This window comes from Erinaceus europaeus, chromosome 8, assembly GCF_950295315.1.
Source record: "Erinaceus europaeus chromosome 8, mEriEur2.1, whole genome shotgun sequence".
NCBI classification, from domain to species: domain Eukaryota; kingdom Metazoa; phylum Chordata; class Mammalia; order Eulipotyphla; family Erinaceidae; genus Erinaceus; species Erinaceus europaeus.
In genome coordinates, this window is record NC_080169.1 from 104,863,973 (window position 1) to 104,884,169 (window position 20,197).

The following is a 20,197-nucleotide window of genomic DNA, read 5'->3' on the forward strand; positions in this document are numbered from 1 at the left end:
TTTTGCCAGCTTGATAAGCACATAGGGGTTTGCTAATCTCCCAGAACTACCTGTTACCCCTAATTTCTTCAAAAAGGCATTGTCTTCAATTTCATATGACTTAGATGCTTTACAGCCTGTGCAACTCGCAACACATTTCTTCAACTCTTATTGCTCAATGATCGGTTCTTTTTAAAAATCTAACTCAGTGAACATGTTTATAACCCCACCACCACCACCACCACCTGGAATACTCTGTAGGCTAATTTTTTCATCCAGATAGAGAGACAGAGAGTGAAAGAGAGAACCTAGTAGAGTTCCTGCCCTGGTGCTGATGTGGTACTCTTATATGGTGCCAGGCTTGAAATATGGACCATTTGCATGGCAAGATCTGGTGAGCACGCTGGTCAGTGAACTATGTCTGTGGTCCTCATATCATTTTGTTTCAAAGAAACTGGAAAAAGTGCTCTGATGGTTCACATATTAGAGAAGCATGAATAGATGGAAGAAATAATTTTTTTTTTCAATGGAGAGATATCTGGGCGCAAACATAACAAAGAAAAGAACTTGAGAGAAAGAAGCAAGGCATGCATGAGACAAATAAATACTGCACCTGTTTGAAAATGGTCCCTTTTAAATATGAGGGCAATGTGTGTGTGTGTGTGTGTGTGTGTGTTGGGGGGTGGGCGGTGAACAGGTTGATGTCCTGTTCCACTTTGTTCTTGAAAAAGACACAAATAAATAATTGAATAAATTGAAACCATGAAGACTTATTTTTTTCCCCTTATGGAAGGCGACTCCATTGGTATCTCTGACCTCTGGACAAAGCCGAGAACATTATATGTTCTGTGCTCACTGGGATGTTGAAGAAAGCTCCATGCAAAATATAGAAATGATACTGATTTTAATGTGAAAAACAGTTTTGTTTGGGTAGTAAAAGTGTATGCTTCCCCTATTTATTTTGTAGCTGTTATATTAAACTGTAGTAAAAAATAAATTCATTACAGGGCCAGATGGTAGCATACCAGGTTAAACATAGTATGAAGCACAAGGATAGGCACAAGGATCCTGGTTCGAGCCCCTGGCGCCCCACCTGCAGGGGGGTCGCTTTTTGCAAGCGTTGAAGCAGGTCTGCAGGTGTCTATCTTTCTCTCCTCCTCTCTGTCTTTCCCTCCTCTCTCAATTTCTCTCTGTCCTATCCAACAACAAACATGGAAAAAGATGGTTACCAGGAGCAGTGGATTTGTGGTGTAAGCATTGAGCTCCAGCAAAAACCCTGGAGGTGAATAAATAAATAAATAAGTAAATTCAGTACTTAAAAATCAATTGCTACATTACATTATTTAAATCAGAAAACAATCATTAAAATGCAAATGTGTGTTGGAGGCATCTGAATAGAAAAATTATAAATATTTGCAGGCCAGTTGGATCACGTCCAATATTTTTTTTTGAGAGGTGTGTGAATATATATATATGTACTTGATTGAGGCTATAGGGAAAAGGGAACCTTTCTGTGCTGCTGATGGGAATGTAAATGGACCCATTCCTTGTGCAGAACAGTCTGAACACTAGAAATGGACCTCCTTGATGACCTGGTAATTTCTTTCTTAGGGTTCTGGACAGGGGAAGCAAATACATCTATCAGAAGAGGTCCATGTACATCTGTATTCATCTCAGCTCAATTTCTATTAACCCAACCTGGGAAGTAACCCAGATATCCAGTGACATATGATTAGCTAAGAAAGTTGTGATACATATACACTTGCACACACGCACGCACACACATGCCTTAATACTTTTAAACAGATGTAACAGTATGCTGAGTTAGTAGTGTGTATGCTTGCTGGGCATCTTTCATATAATTGATTACCATTGTTATCTGAACTGTTTATTTTGTAGTCGTGTTTTTCTGTTCTCAAGATTGATATTGTCACATTTCTTCAAACTTTTTTTCTGGTAGCTGTCATGGAAAGACATTGAATTACTACTTTTATTAGTTGAAAAATTATAAAATTTAGAACTCTAATTCAGGATATATTGATGTGATAGCCTTTTTTTTTTTTTTTTTTACTTAAAAAGTAACTTTATTTGTGAGAAAGTCTAAAGGCTCAGGCCCCAGCCCCAAGGTTAGCTTTGTAGTTAGTACCAGTACGGTGTTTATGGAGAGCAAAACAACTGAAATTTTTGTCATGATTTCACTAGACCAGTAGCTAGAGTCAGGTTTGGGCTTCTTTTTCTCAAAGAAACATTTTCCTTTATCTCTTCCTTCTCTGTTAGCTCCTTAGCTCCTAAGTATCTGAAATGTAGGACTTTTTGGAATTGGTCATTTTCTTTTACAGCAAAGTCATTTGAAAGCAGCTTTGAAGCAAGGTCAAGCATTTGTCCTTGTGGCTTCTTATAGCCATTCCTAAGCACTGTGTGTAGCACCTGGACATGCTTGGAATCAGGACGGGCCTTGATGCAATTTAGATGAGTAGTTAATTCGAATCAAAGCAAGCGGGAAGCAAGTAAATTTAACTTCAGTGATTATGATTCCATTTGATTAAATCTCTACTTTTGATTACACGTATCAGTGAGAACATGCTTTAAATACACCCAACTATTAAATACTGAAGGGTATGAATAGGATGAACCAGGGACTTGCAGAAGAAATCTCACTATTCTTCAATGAGAATATATCCCCTGCAGCTTTACTGAAATATTTTTAGAGCAAGTGGAAGGAATTAATTCTCTACTTATGGGACTTACCACACCAATTGTTAACTAAAATATACAATTCATTATCATGGAACGTAGTACTAGTCCCAAACCTAAGTACTTTTCAGTAAGACTTAAATCAGTTAATTGACAATAGCTCCACAATATAGAACATGAGTTAGCCGTATGTGTAATGTTCATAGCTCGTTCATGAACACAAAACTGGACAGCTATTTTTCTGCTTGCATATTATCTGTTGGTTCTAATCTACAAAGAGAGGGTGTTTGGTGGGTTGGGCCAGAGATTTTGCTCATTATTACCTTTCTTGTGTTATTATGTCTATGCTTGTCAGAATGAACCAAATAAATAAAATAAAAACCCTTTTTCTTTCTTGAGTTTTGCATACTAAAATTTCAGATTGGGAATTGGATCAGGCAATACTAGATGAAATCTGCTTTGTATGCTATTGATGATTCATTGAGTTGTTAGTCTTCATGCTGCCTAAGGGTCATTTCTCTGTTGAACCAATAATGGGAGTTTCTTCATTCTGTGATTTTCTATATTCTCAATGGTGTGAAAATACAAAATATACTTCATGTTTCAATGTACAAGTCCATATATAAATATTTTTTCTTGTATTTTATAGGACAGAAAGAATTTGAGATGGGAGTTGGGTGGTAGTGCAGCTGGTTAAGCGCACATGGCGCAAAGCGCAAGGACTGACCTGCAGGAGGATCCCGGTTCGAGCCCCCACTCCCCACCTGCAGGGGAGTCACTTCACAGGCAGTGAAGCAGGTCGGCAGGTGTCTATCTTTCTCTCCCCTTCCCTGTCTTCCCCTTCTCTCTCCATTTCTTTCTGTCCTATCCAGCAATGACGACATCAGCAATAATAACTACAACAACAATAAAAACAATAAGAGCAACAAAAAGGAAATAAATAAATATTAAAAAAAAAGAATTTGAGAAAGGAGGGGGATAGAGAAGGTGGGAGAGACAGAGAGAGACCTATAGCTATTTCCCTGGTCTTGAAGCTTTCTCCTTGCAGTTGGGGACTGGGTGCTTAAACCTGGGTCTTTGCACATGGTAATGTGTGCACTAAACCAAGCGTGTCACTGCCTGGCTGCCACACTGATTCTTTTTCATTGCTCACGTAACAAACCCACATAACAAATAACTTGGGTCAAGTGAAATTCTTTTGCCTTTCTGTAGGAACAGTGCCACATGATTAAAGCATCTTTGCGTGTATCTTAGGCTGTATATCAGTTTTTGGAGTCCTATAGCTTTTGGATTATCCCTAGATTATGACTTTATCAGTTTGGATTGCAAGCTTATAAAGGTGGGGCTAACTTTGTGCCTGCAGACAACTAGATCTGGGTGAATATTAATTGCCCAAGAAGTTTAATTAGTGAATAAGATGAGATTCAAGGAAGATCATTTAATAAGATGTTCATTTTTTTTCCCCAAGGTCTTATCCCTAGTGCCTGTGGGGTCTAGTGACCAGCAGCACAAATACCACTTGAAACTTAAAAATTAACAAGTTAACCCTGTGCAGTTTTGGATGCAGAACTTCTAGGTACCTCTGTTTCAGCTGGTTTTTTGTTTGTTTGTTTTACATTTACTTATTTAGAGAGAAAACCAGAGCATTGCTCCAGAAAATGTGATGCCAGGGACCAAACTTGGGACCTCATGCTTCTTGTAAGTCCAACATGCTAGCTAGTTTGCAGCTTGTATACTTGAAAGTTGGAGAACACTGTCAAATCACAGACACCAGAGTTAGGCAGTTTTGCAGCGTTTATGCTTTGCAAAGCAGCCTGCCATCTGGCTGTTCACCTGAATTAGCCTGACCACTGGTCTCTTCACAGGTGGGGGCAATAATGGTAACCCCAGATTGAACCAGGCAGATGTGAAAGCCAGAATCATTTGATAGTTGACAAAGCTTATTGGTGATGGAATGAAGTTTAGAAGCCTGAAGTTATTTTTCCATCAAATCAGTTTGCTTTCTAGCTTCCTAGCTTCTCTGAAGATGGCATCTTTCCTAGGCCTTCAGGAAAGACATAACCATTCTTCTTCCCCCTACTCTTTGTGACATAGCTGTGATCAGTGGCAAGCTTCTCAGACAGCTGGACACATTCAGAAGTGTGCCTAGCAGTTCCAGAGGAAACAAACTCTAATGAGCTCATTTTGAGAATCAAACTGATGAAGTTAAGTGACCCAAACAATTCCCCTGGAAACTATATGTTGATACATTTTTGTACAAGTCCATGCCTATGATACCAGCAAGGTCATAGGTAAATAATTTAAGGTTTGCTGGAGTGTACTTATATAATCTTAAATGCTGATAAAATTATCAAAAATCTTAAATTGTTATCTCTGGTTAGTAGATTTAATGAGTACTTTTTCTTTTTTCTTTTCTTTTTTTTATTAATTTTATTTTTGAGAGAGATGCAGAGAGGAACACACAGAGAGAAACACTAGAGCACTACTCAGCTCTGGCTTCTGGTGGTGCCAGGGATTGAACCTGGTAGGACTTAGGACCCTCAGGCATGAAAGTCTGTTTGCCTAACCATTATGCTGTCTCCCCTCAATGGGTACTTTTTCTTATGTTTGACTGAAATACTGAAATATGAAATGAAATACTGTTTTTTATTCTTTAAACATTTTTATAAATATTTATTTATTTTCCTTTTTGTTGACCTTGTTGTTTTATGTTGTCGTTGTTGTTGGATAGGACAGAGAGAAATGGAGAGAGAAGGGGAAGACAGAGAGGGGGAGAGAAAGACACCTGCAGACCTGCTTCACCGCCTGTGAAGTAACTCCCCTGCAGATGGGGAGCCGGGGGTTCGAACCGGGATCCTTCCACTGGTCCTTGCACTTTGCACCACGTGCGCTTAACCCACTGCTCTACTGCCCTACACCCAAAATACTGTTTTTAAAATGATGTCAAAGCCCCTCACTGAGCTGTATTTAGATATAGTTGAATATAATATTGTGTCAGTTGATGGTGTATTTATGTTTCCATGATATATATGCATGTGTGCATGTATGTATTACATAGTGGCTCTCATTATGGCATGAGGTAAGGTCTGTACTCTGTTCCTTTGGTTTTGTGTGTGTGTGTGTGTGTGTGTGTGTGGTGAGAGCATTTAAAGTCAGTTCTCAGCAACTTTCAAGTGTACAGGCCAGTATTGCTGTAATCAGTCTTGCTCTCCCACTAGCTCCCCACTCCTTATTTATCTACCAGAGAGTTGGAAACTGACTCTTTGACTAGTATCTCCTCAACCTCAGGCAACCAGCCACCTTTCTAATTGTGTTTTTTGCTTTACGATTCCATTGCTAGATCATTTAATAGTTCTGTTTTCCACTTTTTAAGGAAACTACATGCTGTTTTCCATGGTCCTTACACTAATTTTTCTCCCACCCCCTTCATTCTTTTTTTTTTTTTTTTTTTAATTCCCTTTTGTTGCCCTTGTTGTTTTATCGTTGCAGTTATTATTGCTGTCGTCATTGTTGTTGGATAGGACAGAGAGAAATGGAGAGGGGAGGGGAAGACCGAGAGGAGGAAAGTAAGATAGACACCTGCAGACCTGCTTTACCGCTGTGAAGCGACTCCCTGGGATCCTTATTTAGGTCTGTGTGCTTTGCTCCACCTGCACTTAACCCGCTGTGCTACTTCTCCTTCCAGTTGTGAAATGGTCTCCCTTTGGGGCTTTGTTTTGCAGTCTTCTTCTGATGAGTGATCCTGAGCATACACTCCTGTTAGTCATTTGTATCTCTTCTTGGGAGAAATGTTCATCCAGTTTCCCTACCCACTTCTTAATAAAATTGGGTCATTTTTGTTATTGGATTGAGTTATCCATGTACGTTGATGTGGACACCCTGCTGGATTTCTAAGTTGCATGTATTTTCTCCCACTCATAGGTTGCCTTTTCCTCTCCCCTCTTCTCTCCCCTCCCCTTCCCTCTCCCTTTCCCTCCTTTTCTTTTTCTTTTTTTTTTTTATTTTCCAATTGGTTTTCTTTGCTGTTCAGGTACTACTCATCCATGTAGTTCCATTTGCTTATCTTTCCTTTTGTTGTCTTTACTTTTGGTGTCAAACCTTCACCAAACACTGCTGACAAGTAAAGGAGCTAGTGTCCTCTGTTTTCACCTACTGTCTGAGATCTAAGTTTACTGTCTTCTGAGTTGATTTGTTATGTGACCAGTAACTTGGTAAGTGGCCGGTTTCATTCATTTGTATGAGACTGCCCAGTTTTTATTCCAATTCTATTGAATAGAATATTCTGGGAAAACTTTTTTGAAGAAATGAAACTAATATTAAATTATAAGAGACAGAGCCTAGATTTTGCTAATTTTAGTTGCTGATTTGCCATGCAGTAGAAGTAAGAGTTCATTCAAGGTCATCTATTCAGAAGTTAGAAGTTAAGCATAAGATGCTGAGTTGAGTAGGGAAGTGACACAGGAAGGGGATGACTAGAGCCAGGACCCGGTCCAATGTTCTTTTTATTTTTACCCTCTTTCATTCTATAGCAGTAATAATTTTTTTCTTGTTCTTTTCGTAGTGCAGATGGAGAATTAGTCAGCATTCCTCAAATAGTAACTTCTTTTAACATGAAGATTGTTATTAATAAGTGGTGAAACTTATCTCTGCTCCTTAAAAGTAGGTGTTAGATAACCTTGAAGATTAAGTGGGATCCTATTTGAAATGTAAAATACTAGCTCAGCCAAGAAAATGGTGCATATGAGATAATAGGCAGGTGAAATGGAGACCATTTTGATATAAAATAATTGATGATCAGTTTATTTTTAATTTGTCATACAGAACCCGAGCTCAGAGTTTAGTGTTTCCTTATCTTTTAGAGCACGGGGGTAGGGAAATAAATATCCTGTGGTTATTACCTTTGTCTGTCAGTAGGAAAATGTAGAACCCTGATATTAAGGTCTCAGCAGATAGGTAGGAGAAGAGAATTAATTTTCTGTTGTGTGTGTGTGTGTGTGTGTGTGTGTGTGTGTGTGTGCGGTCTTTGCATTGTGACCAAGTAAGGCAGTTTCTTGGCGGCAAACGAAATTTTTCCAGCCAAATGACTAATTCAAGGTTCCCTGGATGTTAAATTTAGATTCAGATAGTTGTATCTCACCTTAAATATTGAGCATTTTCACAGTTTAATGATACAGCTTTACACCAAAGCCACTTCTTGCCTTGTACAACTGTGACTGCTCTGTAACTTTAACTTCTTTTTCATTTTTCCACTCAACACTTTATCACTGTCATCCGTGAAGATGAAATTTGTAGAGATTGCTGTCAGTAGGACCTCAATAGGTCTACAAAAATAAGTGACATTTTACTTATATCTATATGAAGACTTTTTATTTTTAAAAAAACACACTTTATCACATCATATGGCTTTCAGGCATATAGCCTTATAATTTTGTAATTTGACATTTATTTAAACTACATTGTGATTCTCACCAGAATCCCAGTTTCTATCCTCCATCCTACAGTTGATCCTTTGTACCCATTTTTTAAAAATATTTATTTTCCCTTTTGTTGCCCTTGTTGTTTTTCATTGTTGTTGTAGTTGTTATTGTTGTTGTTCATGTTGTCATTGTTAGATAGGACAGAGAGAAATGGAGAGAGGAGGGAAAGACAGAGAGGGGGAGAGAAAGGCAGATACCTGCAGATCTACTTCACCACCTGTGAAGCAACTCCCCTGCAGGTGGGGAGCTGGGGGCTCGAACCGGGATCCTTATGATGGTCCTTGCGCTTTGTGCCACATGAACCTAACCCGCTGCACTACCGCCTGACTCCCCCTTTGTACCCACTTCATCTGCCCCTTCCTTCTTCCCCCCAGGTTACCATCATTGTGTTAAGAAATTGTTTTTTTTTAATTATTTTTCTTTTTTGTTTTTTATTTTAATGCAGTGTTTCATGCATGTACAATACCACTGAGTGACCTCTCTAAGGATAATCCCCCCCACACACTATTATAGAGATAGGAAAGAGTGACTGGAGACACTCCAGCACCATTGCATAGCCATGATGCTTCCCATGTGGTACTAGGATTCAAACCCAGAACCTCAAGTACAGTTAGGCATACTTATACTAAGTGAGTTATCTCCTGATCCCAGGATCATGCAGCATAAAACTGGTTTTTAATGATCTATCTATCTATCTATCTATCTGTACTATCTCAGAATTAATATATTTTTTTCTTTTTTCTTTTTTGGTCATGGTCATGGCTTTCCTACTCTGGGCTAACTTTTTCAGATAGAAGGAGAAGAGAGAAAGGGAGACCAACCACAGCACTGAAGTTTCCCCCAGTGTGTTGTGGTAGTACCATGCTGGGGATTTGAACTTGGGTCATTTGCATGGCAAAACAGTTGCTCTACCAGGGGACCTACCTTGCTAGCTCCAGGACTGAAATATTTTCTCATCAACTCTCACACTGTCTTGCATTTTAGCTCATTCTGTTTTGGTACTCTGGAAATAACCTGTATGATGTTTATATGTGCTTATTTCAGTGCATTATTTTCTTCTTCTCAAGGGTTGAAAGGACAGTTAATTGAAGTTTGAGAGTTCATAGGCTTATTCCTGTATTTAATTTGCTTTAAGGAACTCTCTGGTTAATGATTCTGCTTGTGTTTATGTATGTCTTTTAGATCAAGTGTGAAAGCCTTAAGCCTAACAGAATTGAAGCAACTGAAATACTTGAGATGCCATATTTCATTACATATATATGCATATATGATTTACTTATATATTTATTTTGGATAGAGAAATTGAGTGGGAAAGTGGAAATAGAGAGGAAGAGGAGAGAGGGACACCTTCAGCATGGTTTCAATACTTCTGAGGCTTTCTCCCTGCAGCTAGAGACTGTGGGCTTGAACCTGGGTCTTCGTGTACTGTAATATGTGTTCTCAACCAGGTGCGCCACCATCCGGCCCCTCTCATGTTTTATTCTATATTTAAAGTTTTGTGTTGGGAGGGGAGTGGGAAATCATTTTAACGTGTCTTTGTGTGTTTAGGCCATACTGAATATATCTGCAGCTAAAGGCAAACACTCATTTTCTCAGTCTGCTGTTGTGTGGGCAGTGGGAGAGTGTATATGAATATTAACATATTTCAATTTATTTCTGGTAGCTTTAAATTGGACAAGACTAGTACAGATTTATTTCCTGTTTATGTGATTCCTGATAAAATGTATGATTGACTTGGGTTTCATCTTTCTTACTATCCATTCATTCTTCACCTCACTGCTGAGTCCAGCTGCCAGTTCTGTCCTCAAACACTTCTTGCCAAGGTCACCGGTGATTTATACTTTTTTTTTTTTTTTTTGGTCTCATTACCTTACCTGACCTATATGTAGGTGCTGGCCTTGGGGGTAATCTTTTCACCTTTTTCTTCCAAAATTTTCCTTCCTTGCTTCCTTCTTCCTCCCTAGCTACTGCCTATCCATCTTTGGAAGGCAGCTATTTCAGGGAATGCTGGCTCGAGACCATATTTGTTTTTACTTACTCTGCATATTATCCCTGAAGGGTGCTTTCTAGTGCTGTACCATCTCCTCAGCTAGTGCTGTCTTCTTTCTCATTTGACTCTTGCAACTCTTTTCTCTCAGGTTTCTAGAGCAGGTACTGACGATTACTTTGATTTCATAGGTGGTAACACTTGGAAAAGTGGAGAGATATTATTCACAATCAAAGGGTTAGGAATTAGTGCTGGGAAAGACTGGAAATCTCTGTTTCTGACATGTTACTTATGTAAGAAGGGAAAACAAACAAAAACCAAGCAAGCCAACAGAGATAAAGTGAATTTCCTTCTGATAGCAAGAATCTTTTTCTTTTTTTTTAAAATATGTATTTGTTAGGGGATTAATGCTTTACAGTTGACAATAAAATACAATAGTTTGTACACGCATAACATTTCCCAGTTTTCCACATAACAATACAACCCCCACTAGGTCCTCCTCTGCCATCATGTTCCAGGACCTGACCCTCCCACCCTTCCCCCCCCCCCCAGTCATTTACTTTGGTGCAGTATACCAACTCCAGTCCAAGTTCCTGATAGCAAGAATCTTAAGGCATCAGCGTGTATAATAATTCCCTCTATGTGATCTGGGTTTGTTTATTTATTTATTTACTCTTCTATATATTCTTTATTTACTGCGTAGGAGATGTTGAGGCCTTTTGTCCTCACTAACAGCCATAGTTGATGGTTGGTTATTTATTTAGCAGAACTTCACTCAGCTCTGGCTGTGGTGGTGCAGGGGAATAAATATTGAACCTCTTGAATGCAAGTCCTCAAGTAGTCCATCTCCTCCTCTTCTTCCTCTTCCTCCTCTTCTTCCTCTTTCCTCTCCTTTTTTCCCCATTTCAGTATCACTTTATTGAAGAAATGTTGATTTGCAGGGTTTCTGTTGTCACAAGGGTCCATTTCTCTGAAAGAGGGTACATTTCATCTTCAACCAGATCATCTTTCCCCACTGTATGAACTAACATTGTCAACTTCGCCTTAATCACTCCCCCCTTGCCTTTCTGAATCCTCAAGTCCTTGTAATGCTTCTTTTACATCATATCCTCAGACCCCCCCCTTTAAAAAATTTTCTGTTTATTATTTAAGTCTTTAAATTTTTTATTATCTTTGTTTATTGGATAGAGACAGCCAGAAATTGAAAGGAAAGGGGGTGATAGAGAGGGACAGAGACAGAGAGACACCTGCAGCATTGCTTCACCACTCAGAAAACTTTCCCTCTGCAGGTGGGGACTGGCAGCTTGAACCCAGGTCCTGTGCATTGTAACGTGTGTTCAACCAGGTGCACCACCACCTGACACCTTTCTCTCCTCCCTCCCTTCCTCCCTTCCTCCCTTCCTTTCTTCCCTTTCTTTCTTTCTTTCTTTCTTTCTTTCTTTCTTTCTTTCTTTCTTTCTTTCTTTCTTTCTTTCTTTCTTTCTTTCTTTCTTTCTTTCTTTCGTCCTTCCTCCCTCCCACACTCCCTCCCTTCCTTTCTTGCCTCCAGGGTTATTATTGGAGCTCATTGCCAGCACTGGGAATCCACTGTTCCCGGTGGCCACCCCCCCCCGTTTTATTTTTATATTATTATATATACCTGCAGACCTGCTTCACCCCCTGCAGATGGGGAGTGGGGGCTTGAACCTGATCCTTGCATGGGTCCTTGTGCTTAGTACTACGTGCATGCTGCCTTGGCCCCCTCAAACCCATAAGTTCTTAAAAAGCATTTATATTGGGATATTTACATACTATACAATTCATTCATTGAAAGCATACATTTCAGAATGATTTAACTATCACCACTACTTAGTTCCAAATGTATTTGGCCTTTCTCAAAATAATAATAACTATAATAATAATAAACCCATATTTTGATAGTCCATTCCCATTCTCCTGTGTAACAACAAATATATCTTCTACCTCTATACTGATGCCTATCCAGGACATTGCATATAAATAGAGTGAGATGGCTTTTTTTCATCTAGCACAGTGTTAGCAAGTCTACCCAGGTTGTAGCCTATATATCAATTCTTCATTCTTGTTTTTTAAACAAGTAGTGGATCTAACGTACTTTTTCCATTCATCTAGTAGTGCGCATATGGATTGTTTTCACCTCCAGACTGTGATGGAGAGTGTTGCTCTGAGTTTCTGTGCATGAACCTTTGTGTGCACATGTTTTCCTTCCTCTTGGGCAGTACCTTGGGATAGATTTGCTGGGTCCCTGTGGCAACTCTGGGCTTAAAGGTCTGCCAGACTGTTTTACAAATCAGGTGTGCCATTTTACATTCCATCAGCACTGTGAGCTATTGTTTCTTTTTTACACTTAGTTTATTTATTTAAGAGAGAGAAGAGGAAGAAGAAGAGGAGGAAGAGGAAGAAGAAGAAGAAGAAGAAGAAATAGGAAGGGGGGGGAGAAAGAGAGAGAGAGAGAGAGAGAGAGAGGCACCGACTAGAACACTGCTTAGCTCTGGCTTATAGTTATTGCCATAGACTGAACCTGGGATCTCAGAGCCTCAGACATGATGTTTTGCACAATCATTAAACTATCTCCCCTGCCTGAGTTCCTGTTTCTTTACATCTTCTTTTAATGTAGAACTTTTTTAAAAAAAATATATATATATTTTATTTATTGAGGGGAGACATAAATTGAGAAGGAAGGAGGACAGGCAGATGTGGGAGTCCAGCTCCTGAAGGGGGTTTATTGGAGGGGGAGGGAAATGAAAACACTTTGAGGGAAATGAAAAATCTTGGAACTGTTCAGGGAATGGCCTGGGACGCAACACTGAACACATTTATTGTGATATATATAGCAGATTTGGCAAACACCCTCATGAATTTGAATCCTTCACCCAGTGGTGTAATTATTTGTGTCTTTTGGGTTTGAGACATTGTCTCACTCTCTAATCTAGTTTGGGAGAAGGTCAGAAGCAGTGGTGATGGCCTCTTATCCACGTACTCTCAGAGATCTTGTGAGTTTCAGCATGTAACACACTGAAAATTTCCTCAGAAAAGTGTTTGAGCAGCACACGTCACCATGGCACTTAGCACCTGGAGGTTTTGCCTCTGAAAGCTGCACAGGGCCATGGAGAACTTGTCTCTGGTAGCTAATTCACAGGTTTTACTAGGAGGTTTGTCTCTGAAAAGATTTTTCCACCATCTCTCTCCTGACCTGGCCCCCTACTTATAGATAGAGAGATAGAGAAATAGAAGGGGGGAGAGGGAGAGAGAGGGGGGAAGGGGGAGGGGAGGGAGAGGGAGAGAGAGAGAGAGAGAGAGAGAGAGGGAGGGAGGGAGGGAGACTGACTGACTTGTAGCACTGCTTCACCGCTTCTGCAGCTCTCCTCCTGTAGGTGTGGGCTGAGGCTTGGACCAGGTCCTTATGTATGCTAACACGTGTGCTCAAGCAGGGGTACCATTGCCTGGCCCCCGTTTCTTTCTGTCTTCACTAGCACTTTTTACTGTCTTTCTTTTTGATTATAACCATCCTGGTAGGATGAAGTGGTATGGGTTTGTGGTCTTGACTTACATTTCTATGTTGGCTAGTAATATTAAGCATCTTTTTGGCTACTTTTGGCTATTTATTTTCTTTGGAGAAATATCAATTGAGGTTGTGCGTGCTTGTGTGTGTGTGTGTCTGTGTGTGTGTGTGTGTGTGTGTGTGTGTGTGACAGAGAGAAAGAGACAGATTCCAGGTTCTTCTCTTCCTTGTGTGTGTGTTCTCATCACTCCAGGGCATTTTTATTTTAATTCCGGGAGACAGAGAGGGAGAAACACTGTCACACTGAAACTTCCTCCTTTGTCACTGTCCTTCTCATGTGGTACTGGGGTTCAAACTTGTGTCCTGTACAGAGCAATGCCATTGTCATATATGAGGAGTCTGTTCTGGCCCCATTCAGATCTTTTGTTGATTTTGAGGGCTGATAGCGTCACCTGGGAAGATAACCTGCTTTGCCATGTGCGTGATTCCTGTTTGAGCTCTGCGCCACCATTTTGGAAGAAGCGTTGATGCTGTGGCGTCTTTCCTTTTCTCTTTTTCTCTCTCTATTTTTATCTGGAAACATTGGGCTGGGGTGGTGAAGTCTTGGCAGCAAGAACAGAAAAACCATTTTTTTTGGGGGGGTTCATTTTTAGTTCAGTTTTTTTTTCCCCCCAGAGTTTTACTAGTTCCTTTAGATAATTCTCTGTCCATCTGTTTTCTGTTCTGTCAGATACATGATTTGCAAATAGTCTCTCCCACTCATCATGGTATGGTCTTTCATTTTCCTAGAGTTATTATCACTTTCAGCACAAAGGTTTTTAATTTTGATGTCAGGATCTGTGGGTTTTATTAACTGTACATGGGAGGCTGGGTGGTGGCCCTCCTGGCCAGGCACATGTGTTACTGTGTATGCGGTCCTGGGTTCAAACCCCCAGTCTTCATCTGCAGAGGAGAAACTTTGCAAGTGGTGAAGTAGTGTTGCAGGTATCTCTCGGTCTCCTCTATCTCCTGATTCCCTCTCAGCTTCTCTGTCTCTAGTTAATAAATAAATAAAATGTTTAAAAGATAGCACATTACTGGGGAGTCAGGCGGTAGCGCAGTGGATTATAGGCAGCACAAAGCACAAGGACTGGTGTAAAGGTCCCAGTTTGAGTCCCCGGCTCTCCACCTGCAGGGGAATTGCTTCACAAGCCATGAAGCAGGTCTGCAAGTGTCTATCTTTCCCTCCCCCTCTCTGTCTTTCTCTGCTCTCTCTATTCCTCTTTATTCTATCTAACAACAGTGACATCAATAATAACTACAACAATAAAAAACAACAAAGGAAATAAAAGGGAATAAATAAATATTTTTTAAAAAAGATAGTACATTACCGTACTGTTATAAAGCAATGTAGAACTCCATCCATGAAACTGATGGATATTTCAAACTGGACAGAGCCCAAAAGATAACCTTTCTACTTCTGATATTTTCCTAGCTACTATGTAGCTCCCTCCTTTATCCTGTGCACCATGTTTTGTGACTATAATAGTCTACGACCAGCCTGCCTTGTCCTGGAGTCTTTAGGAGATTTGCATTGTGTCAACATTTTATCAAGAGATTGTAATTTCTCTTGATGTCACTAGATAGCACAGACCTTAACGTATGCCTCATTTTTCTGTGAAGCCCTTTTTTTTTTTTTTTTTTTTTTTAATAGAGCACTGTCCCTGGCTGCTGAGTTGCTCTTATCTTTGACTAGCAGTCAAGGTATTCAGCCATGGAGGTTAGGGTCCCTAGAGATAACCAGACAGCAGGCAGTGTGCCTTCATTGACAGGAGTCACTTGTTTTTTGGTGTTTTCAGCTTTCACTGCAGGATTGTTGGCCTATACCTAGTGCTTCATGCCATTGGGAAGATGAAGATAAAGATTAGCGTACCTCATGGATCAACATGATGACAGGAAACATTAGGATATAATTCTTATGGCTACAGAGGTTTAATTTTGGCAAGTGAGATTTTCCTACCCAGACCTACAAATACATAAGCTTGCCTGTGTATAGTCTTGTGTGTGTGTGTTGTCACTGAGACTTCACTTCTCTGGGCCAACTTAGTATTTTTTTAAAGATAAAACAGGCAAAGGGAGTGAAAGAGACTGCAGCTCTGAGACTATTTCCTTCAATGTGGTGTGGGCCCGGCATGAACCTGGGTCTTACACATGGCAAAACGGCACAGTGTCCAGGAGAGCTATTTCTTAGGCCCCGGACCAGCTGTCTTAGATAGAAAGGAAGACAGAGACACAAAGGGAGAGAGGGAAAGCAGCAAAGCTTCCTCTGTGTGGTGAAGTGTGGGCTGGAATCTCAGTTGTGCTCCCAACAAAGTGGATATACATCCCTGAAGAGCTAGCTATGTTGCTGACCCAGAAGGTTCTGTTTTCCTTATTTTGCTATCCACCACTAAAAACCCCACATTCCAGTTTGTGAATTAATATACTGGAACTAGGGATTTACATACTATTTATCTTTATTTGAAAAGTGGAATCCTCACTTAATCAGGTATTTCCTCTGAGTGTTGCCAGATACCAGTTTTAAATAGATTACTTCCCTACACTGAATTAAGTATTTCTGCTGTTATGTTATATACTTCCTCCTGTGCTTGGGTGATTTTTGAGTAGTTGTCTAAAAGCACAAATGAAAAAGAAGAGCATTCTGGGAAAGGTATCTGCACATGTAAATATGAATTGGTCTTTAAAAGAACAAACAAAAATCTGAAAGGTAGAATGGCTCCTATTGCATTTACAAATACAATATGCATTGTCTATAATATCTGTGTAATTCTGGACTGGGGTAACTACATAAATTTTTATCGATTGTCTCACTTAAAATAAATGTCAAGTAGATAATAGGGTTTTATCATAAGATAGTTATCGGCTGTCATATCGGTACATCAGTTATTACAATTGGGCAGTAAAGAAGTCATAGGAGTAGATAATATGCTCTACATTTTGATGAGACTGTAGTCATAACCTCTCATTTATGGTAGTAAAATCTTGTTAAATGACACTGCTGACAGTCTTTCTTGTGTTCTTTTGATTCCTTCTGAGGTTGGTTTATGTGTCTATTTAAGAACCATGAACTGAGAGGCAAACAATAAAGGTCTCATTCCAGAATTTTCTATACTCATCCATGGTACACATATTAAATTCATTCAGCAAATATTTGCTGACCACTGTTCTGTGTGTTCCTAAGTGTACAAAGATGTGTAAAGCAATGCCATCAGGAAAGAATAATAAAGGATACAGGAGGTAAAAGTGTCTGAATATGAAAAAGCAGGGCTCTCATTTTTACTGAGTTACATGTGTGAGCCACATGTGACAAGTCTCTTAGAAGTGGGATAAAATACTTAGTCAGTGCAGAGGAGGAGAGAATGATTTCCAAACCTGGATGTTCAGAGAAGCTGTGAGGTTTAGTGATAGAGGAATTACTTTGTACCCCGTGACACCAAGCCCCCAGTTCTCTCTGAAAAAAACATCTGCATTCTAGAAGTCTGGTGAGAGGGAAGTGGCTAGATGCACTGACATGGAAATCAGCTTTCATTCTAGGCCCAGTTGCCTTGCAACCTCATTTTGTGTCCTTGACTATATAAAATTGATGTAATAATATGTGTCCAGCATCTCTCACTATGAAAAATGGGATAATTCAGATGCTTAAGCTACTCCCTGTGGTGAAAGTCAGATTACTTGGCAGGTGTATACTTTTTTTTTTTTTTCCTTTTTCTTTCCAGGCAACTGAGGCCATACATTACTACAATGGTGATAGACGCAGCTTTCCATGACTAAAAGGATTAGTGTCTTTACCAAAGCGTCCAATTTATTGCTAGGGAATAGCATATTCTGTGCAACATCTCATCTGTTGTCTGAAAAATTGCCTGAATTCCTTGGAGACCCTGTCTGTGTGAACAGAGCAGTGATATTGTAATCACTGAGATAGGTTAAAAGGGAAATAACATGTTTATTGAGCCACTGCTGGTTCAGAGGTTTTACACTGGGTCTGTGAATTCTTACTTTCTTACATCATTTTCATTCTGTAGCAGAAGAAACAGGCTTAAACAAGGTCCCAGGAATTGCTTAGATTATGCAGCTATTGGCAATCGAATCAGTTGAAACCCAGTGTCGTGTGGCTTACGCCTCTGAGTACTGCTTCACTTTAGTCTGATGTTTTCCTTGCAGGCCCCTGTCAACCATCTTTGTGTGTCAATGCTATTTGTTCTCCACTAGGTTGCTCCTAGAACTGCTGGAGCTACTGTTTGACAAGTTTAACGCTGTGGCCGCTGCACACTCTGTGGTCCTGGGATACCTGCAGGACACCATCGTGACTCCACTGACTCAGCAGGAAGAGGTCAAATTGTATGACATGGCAGACGTGTGGGTGAAGATCCAAGATGTTCTGCAGGTAGATCTTTTGATGGAGGGTGCTATCTTGATGCAGAATTGCAACAATAAAAGCCAGACACCTGAAATAATTGCTGTTTCATACACAGAATGAAAAAGAAGAGTCACATTTCCTTTTTTTTAATCTAATTTCTTTCAACTCTTGTTTTTTTTTGTTTTGCCTCCAGGGTTATCGCTGGGGCTTGGTGCCTGCACTACGAATCCACTGCTCCTTGGAACCATTTTTTCCCCATATTTATTGGATATCACAGAGAGAAATTGATAGAGGAGGGAGAGATAGAAGAGAAAGAGACACCCGCAGACCTGCTTCACCACTTGTGAAGCCTGTCCCCCGCAGGTGGGGAGCTGGGATTCTAATCTGGATCCTTACACAGGTCCTTGCACTTAGTACTATGTGTACTTAACCATGTGCACCACCGCCTGGCCATAGTATCTAGTTTTTAAAGGCAATGCTTCTGATGCCATGAACTTCTTATCACTTCAACCAATCTTTTAGCAAACATTTGTTCTTTGGACCAGGCTTTTATTAAAATTGGAGCAGATCCTTGGTAACTAGCAATCATGGATGTATAATCAGACTCTCTGTTTTGCTGTAACTTAGTGGAGTCAATCACAGATTAAGGTAATCAATATCACAATGTTCTTAAACATTTTGTAAACATGTAGCTCAATCTCGCCAGCAGTTCCTTTAATCAACACTTACATATACCGGGGTAAATAATAGGTCAAAAGCATATTCTGAGAGCTGAAGATACATGTGTAATGTATAAATGTAGCACTTTGATTGATTTGTTGAAGGTTGGAGGAGTGATATTACTGTTTGCTGTGATACTGCAGAGATGGCATTTGGAGATTTTACTATGCTACCTGTCCTCCATGTGCTAGGAACATATATTTGATTTGGTCAGATGGAAATTAGAACTACAATTAAGAGTTAGTGGAAATAAATTTGACATAGCTAAATAGCTCTGACTTGGTTAGACAGTACCTACTAATGAAAACAGTTATGGCTAGGTAGGGAATTGAAAAATACAGCTACGTGGGAATGGAATTACTTGCCTGGCAAATAGGAGTCTTTGCAAGAGAAAATAAATCCCGAGTGTCAGTTGTAGTCATTTTTGAAAGTATGGGCACCCTCTTGATTGACTCATTAGAATTTATTTTTTCTTTACTGTCGATGTGCTTTATTGAGGGCTTAGTAGAGAAGACTATACATTGTACCTATTTAAATTTGTTTGGTTTCAGTGCCATTTACCATATGCCTATATTAGATTCTAGGTGGCTATTTGTGTATTGACTCAAATATTTTGATTGCTATTTAGATACTAGTAACTTAACATTGTATGTTTTGGTATTGTGGTTTGCTAGTCTGTCATGAAATGAGTAAGTGTCTTTTTTTTTTTTTAACATTTTAAGGATCAAATAAGATAACAGATTTTAAATCTATTTCAAAAGTAGAATTAGTGACTTATGGCCAGTATAAAGTTCCTGCTTGCTGTAAGCACCTCTAAAACTGGATAAATGGACTCAAGCAATCAGCACAATCTGTGGGGAACAGAGAACACAGGAAGTGACTTCCATGTTCACCCCAGCTTCCTCTCTGGTCACATTTTCCAAAACTGTGGCTTAGGGAATTGAAGCTAAACAGATAGCAAAAGATTGTAAGCAGAGGTACACAGTGTAGAAGCAGTTGGAATTTGTGGGTTGGGATCCCGGAGAATGAGGAATTGCAGAGAAAAGGAACTCTAGAAATTTAAAGAGCATGTTAATGAGCCTCTATCGAACATGCTACTGTGTATACATACAACTTGGCAGATAATGGCTGCTAAGAGACTGTGAGCTGGATGGAGAGTTAAACATTGCTAAATGCTGAGAAACGTTTGCGTTCAGACCAGCTAGTGTGATAGAGATTTTTCTGGACATCCTGTGCTTTCATATGTGAATTCTGAAGGGATTTTCCTGTAGGGACACGGTTCTTCTAGCCAGAGTGTAGGTTACTCTCCATTTTTCATAACAAAACCCTGATTCACCTCTGTATTAATTAACAATCAGAATAAACTCTTTCTAAAGTGAGACAATACAGTCTAGATGATCAATAACAAGATATCTACAATATCT

General features: G+C 39.7%; 1 protein-coding gene across 1 annotated transcript in view; it reads left to right on the forward strand.

Annotated features, from left to right (window-relative positions):
* EXOC4 (exocyst complex component 4) overlaps positions 1–20,197 on the forward strand; it is a 915,110-nt gene that overhangs the window by 125,419 nt on the left and 769,494 nt on the right. Inside the window, exon 7 of the mRNA XM_060196593.1 lies at positions 17,906–18,080. Coding sequence (XP_060052576.1) covers positions 17,906–18,080 — 175 coding nt within the window. The remainder of the gene's footprint in view (positions 1–17,905; positions 18,081–20,197) is intronic.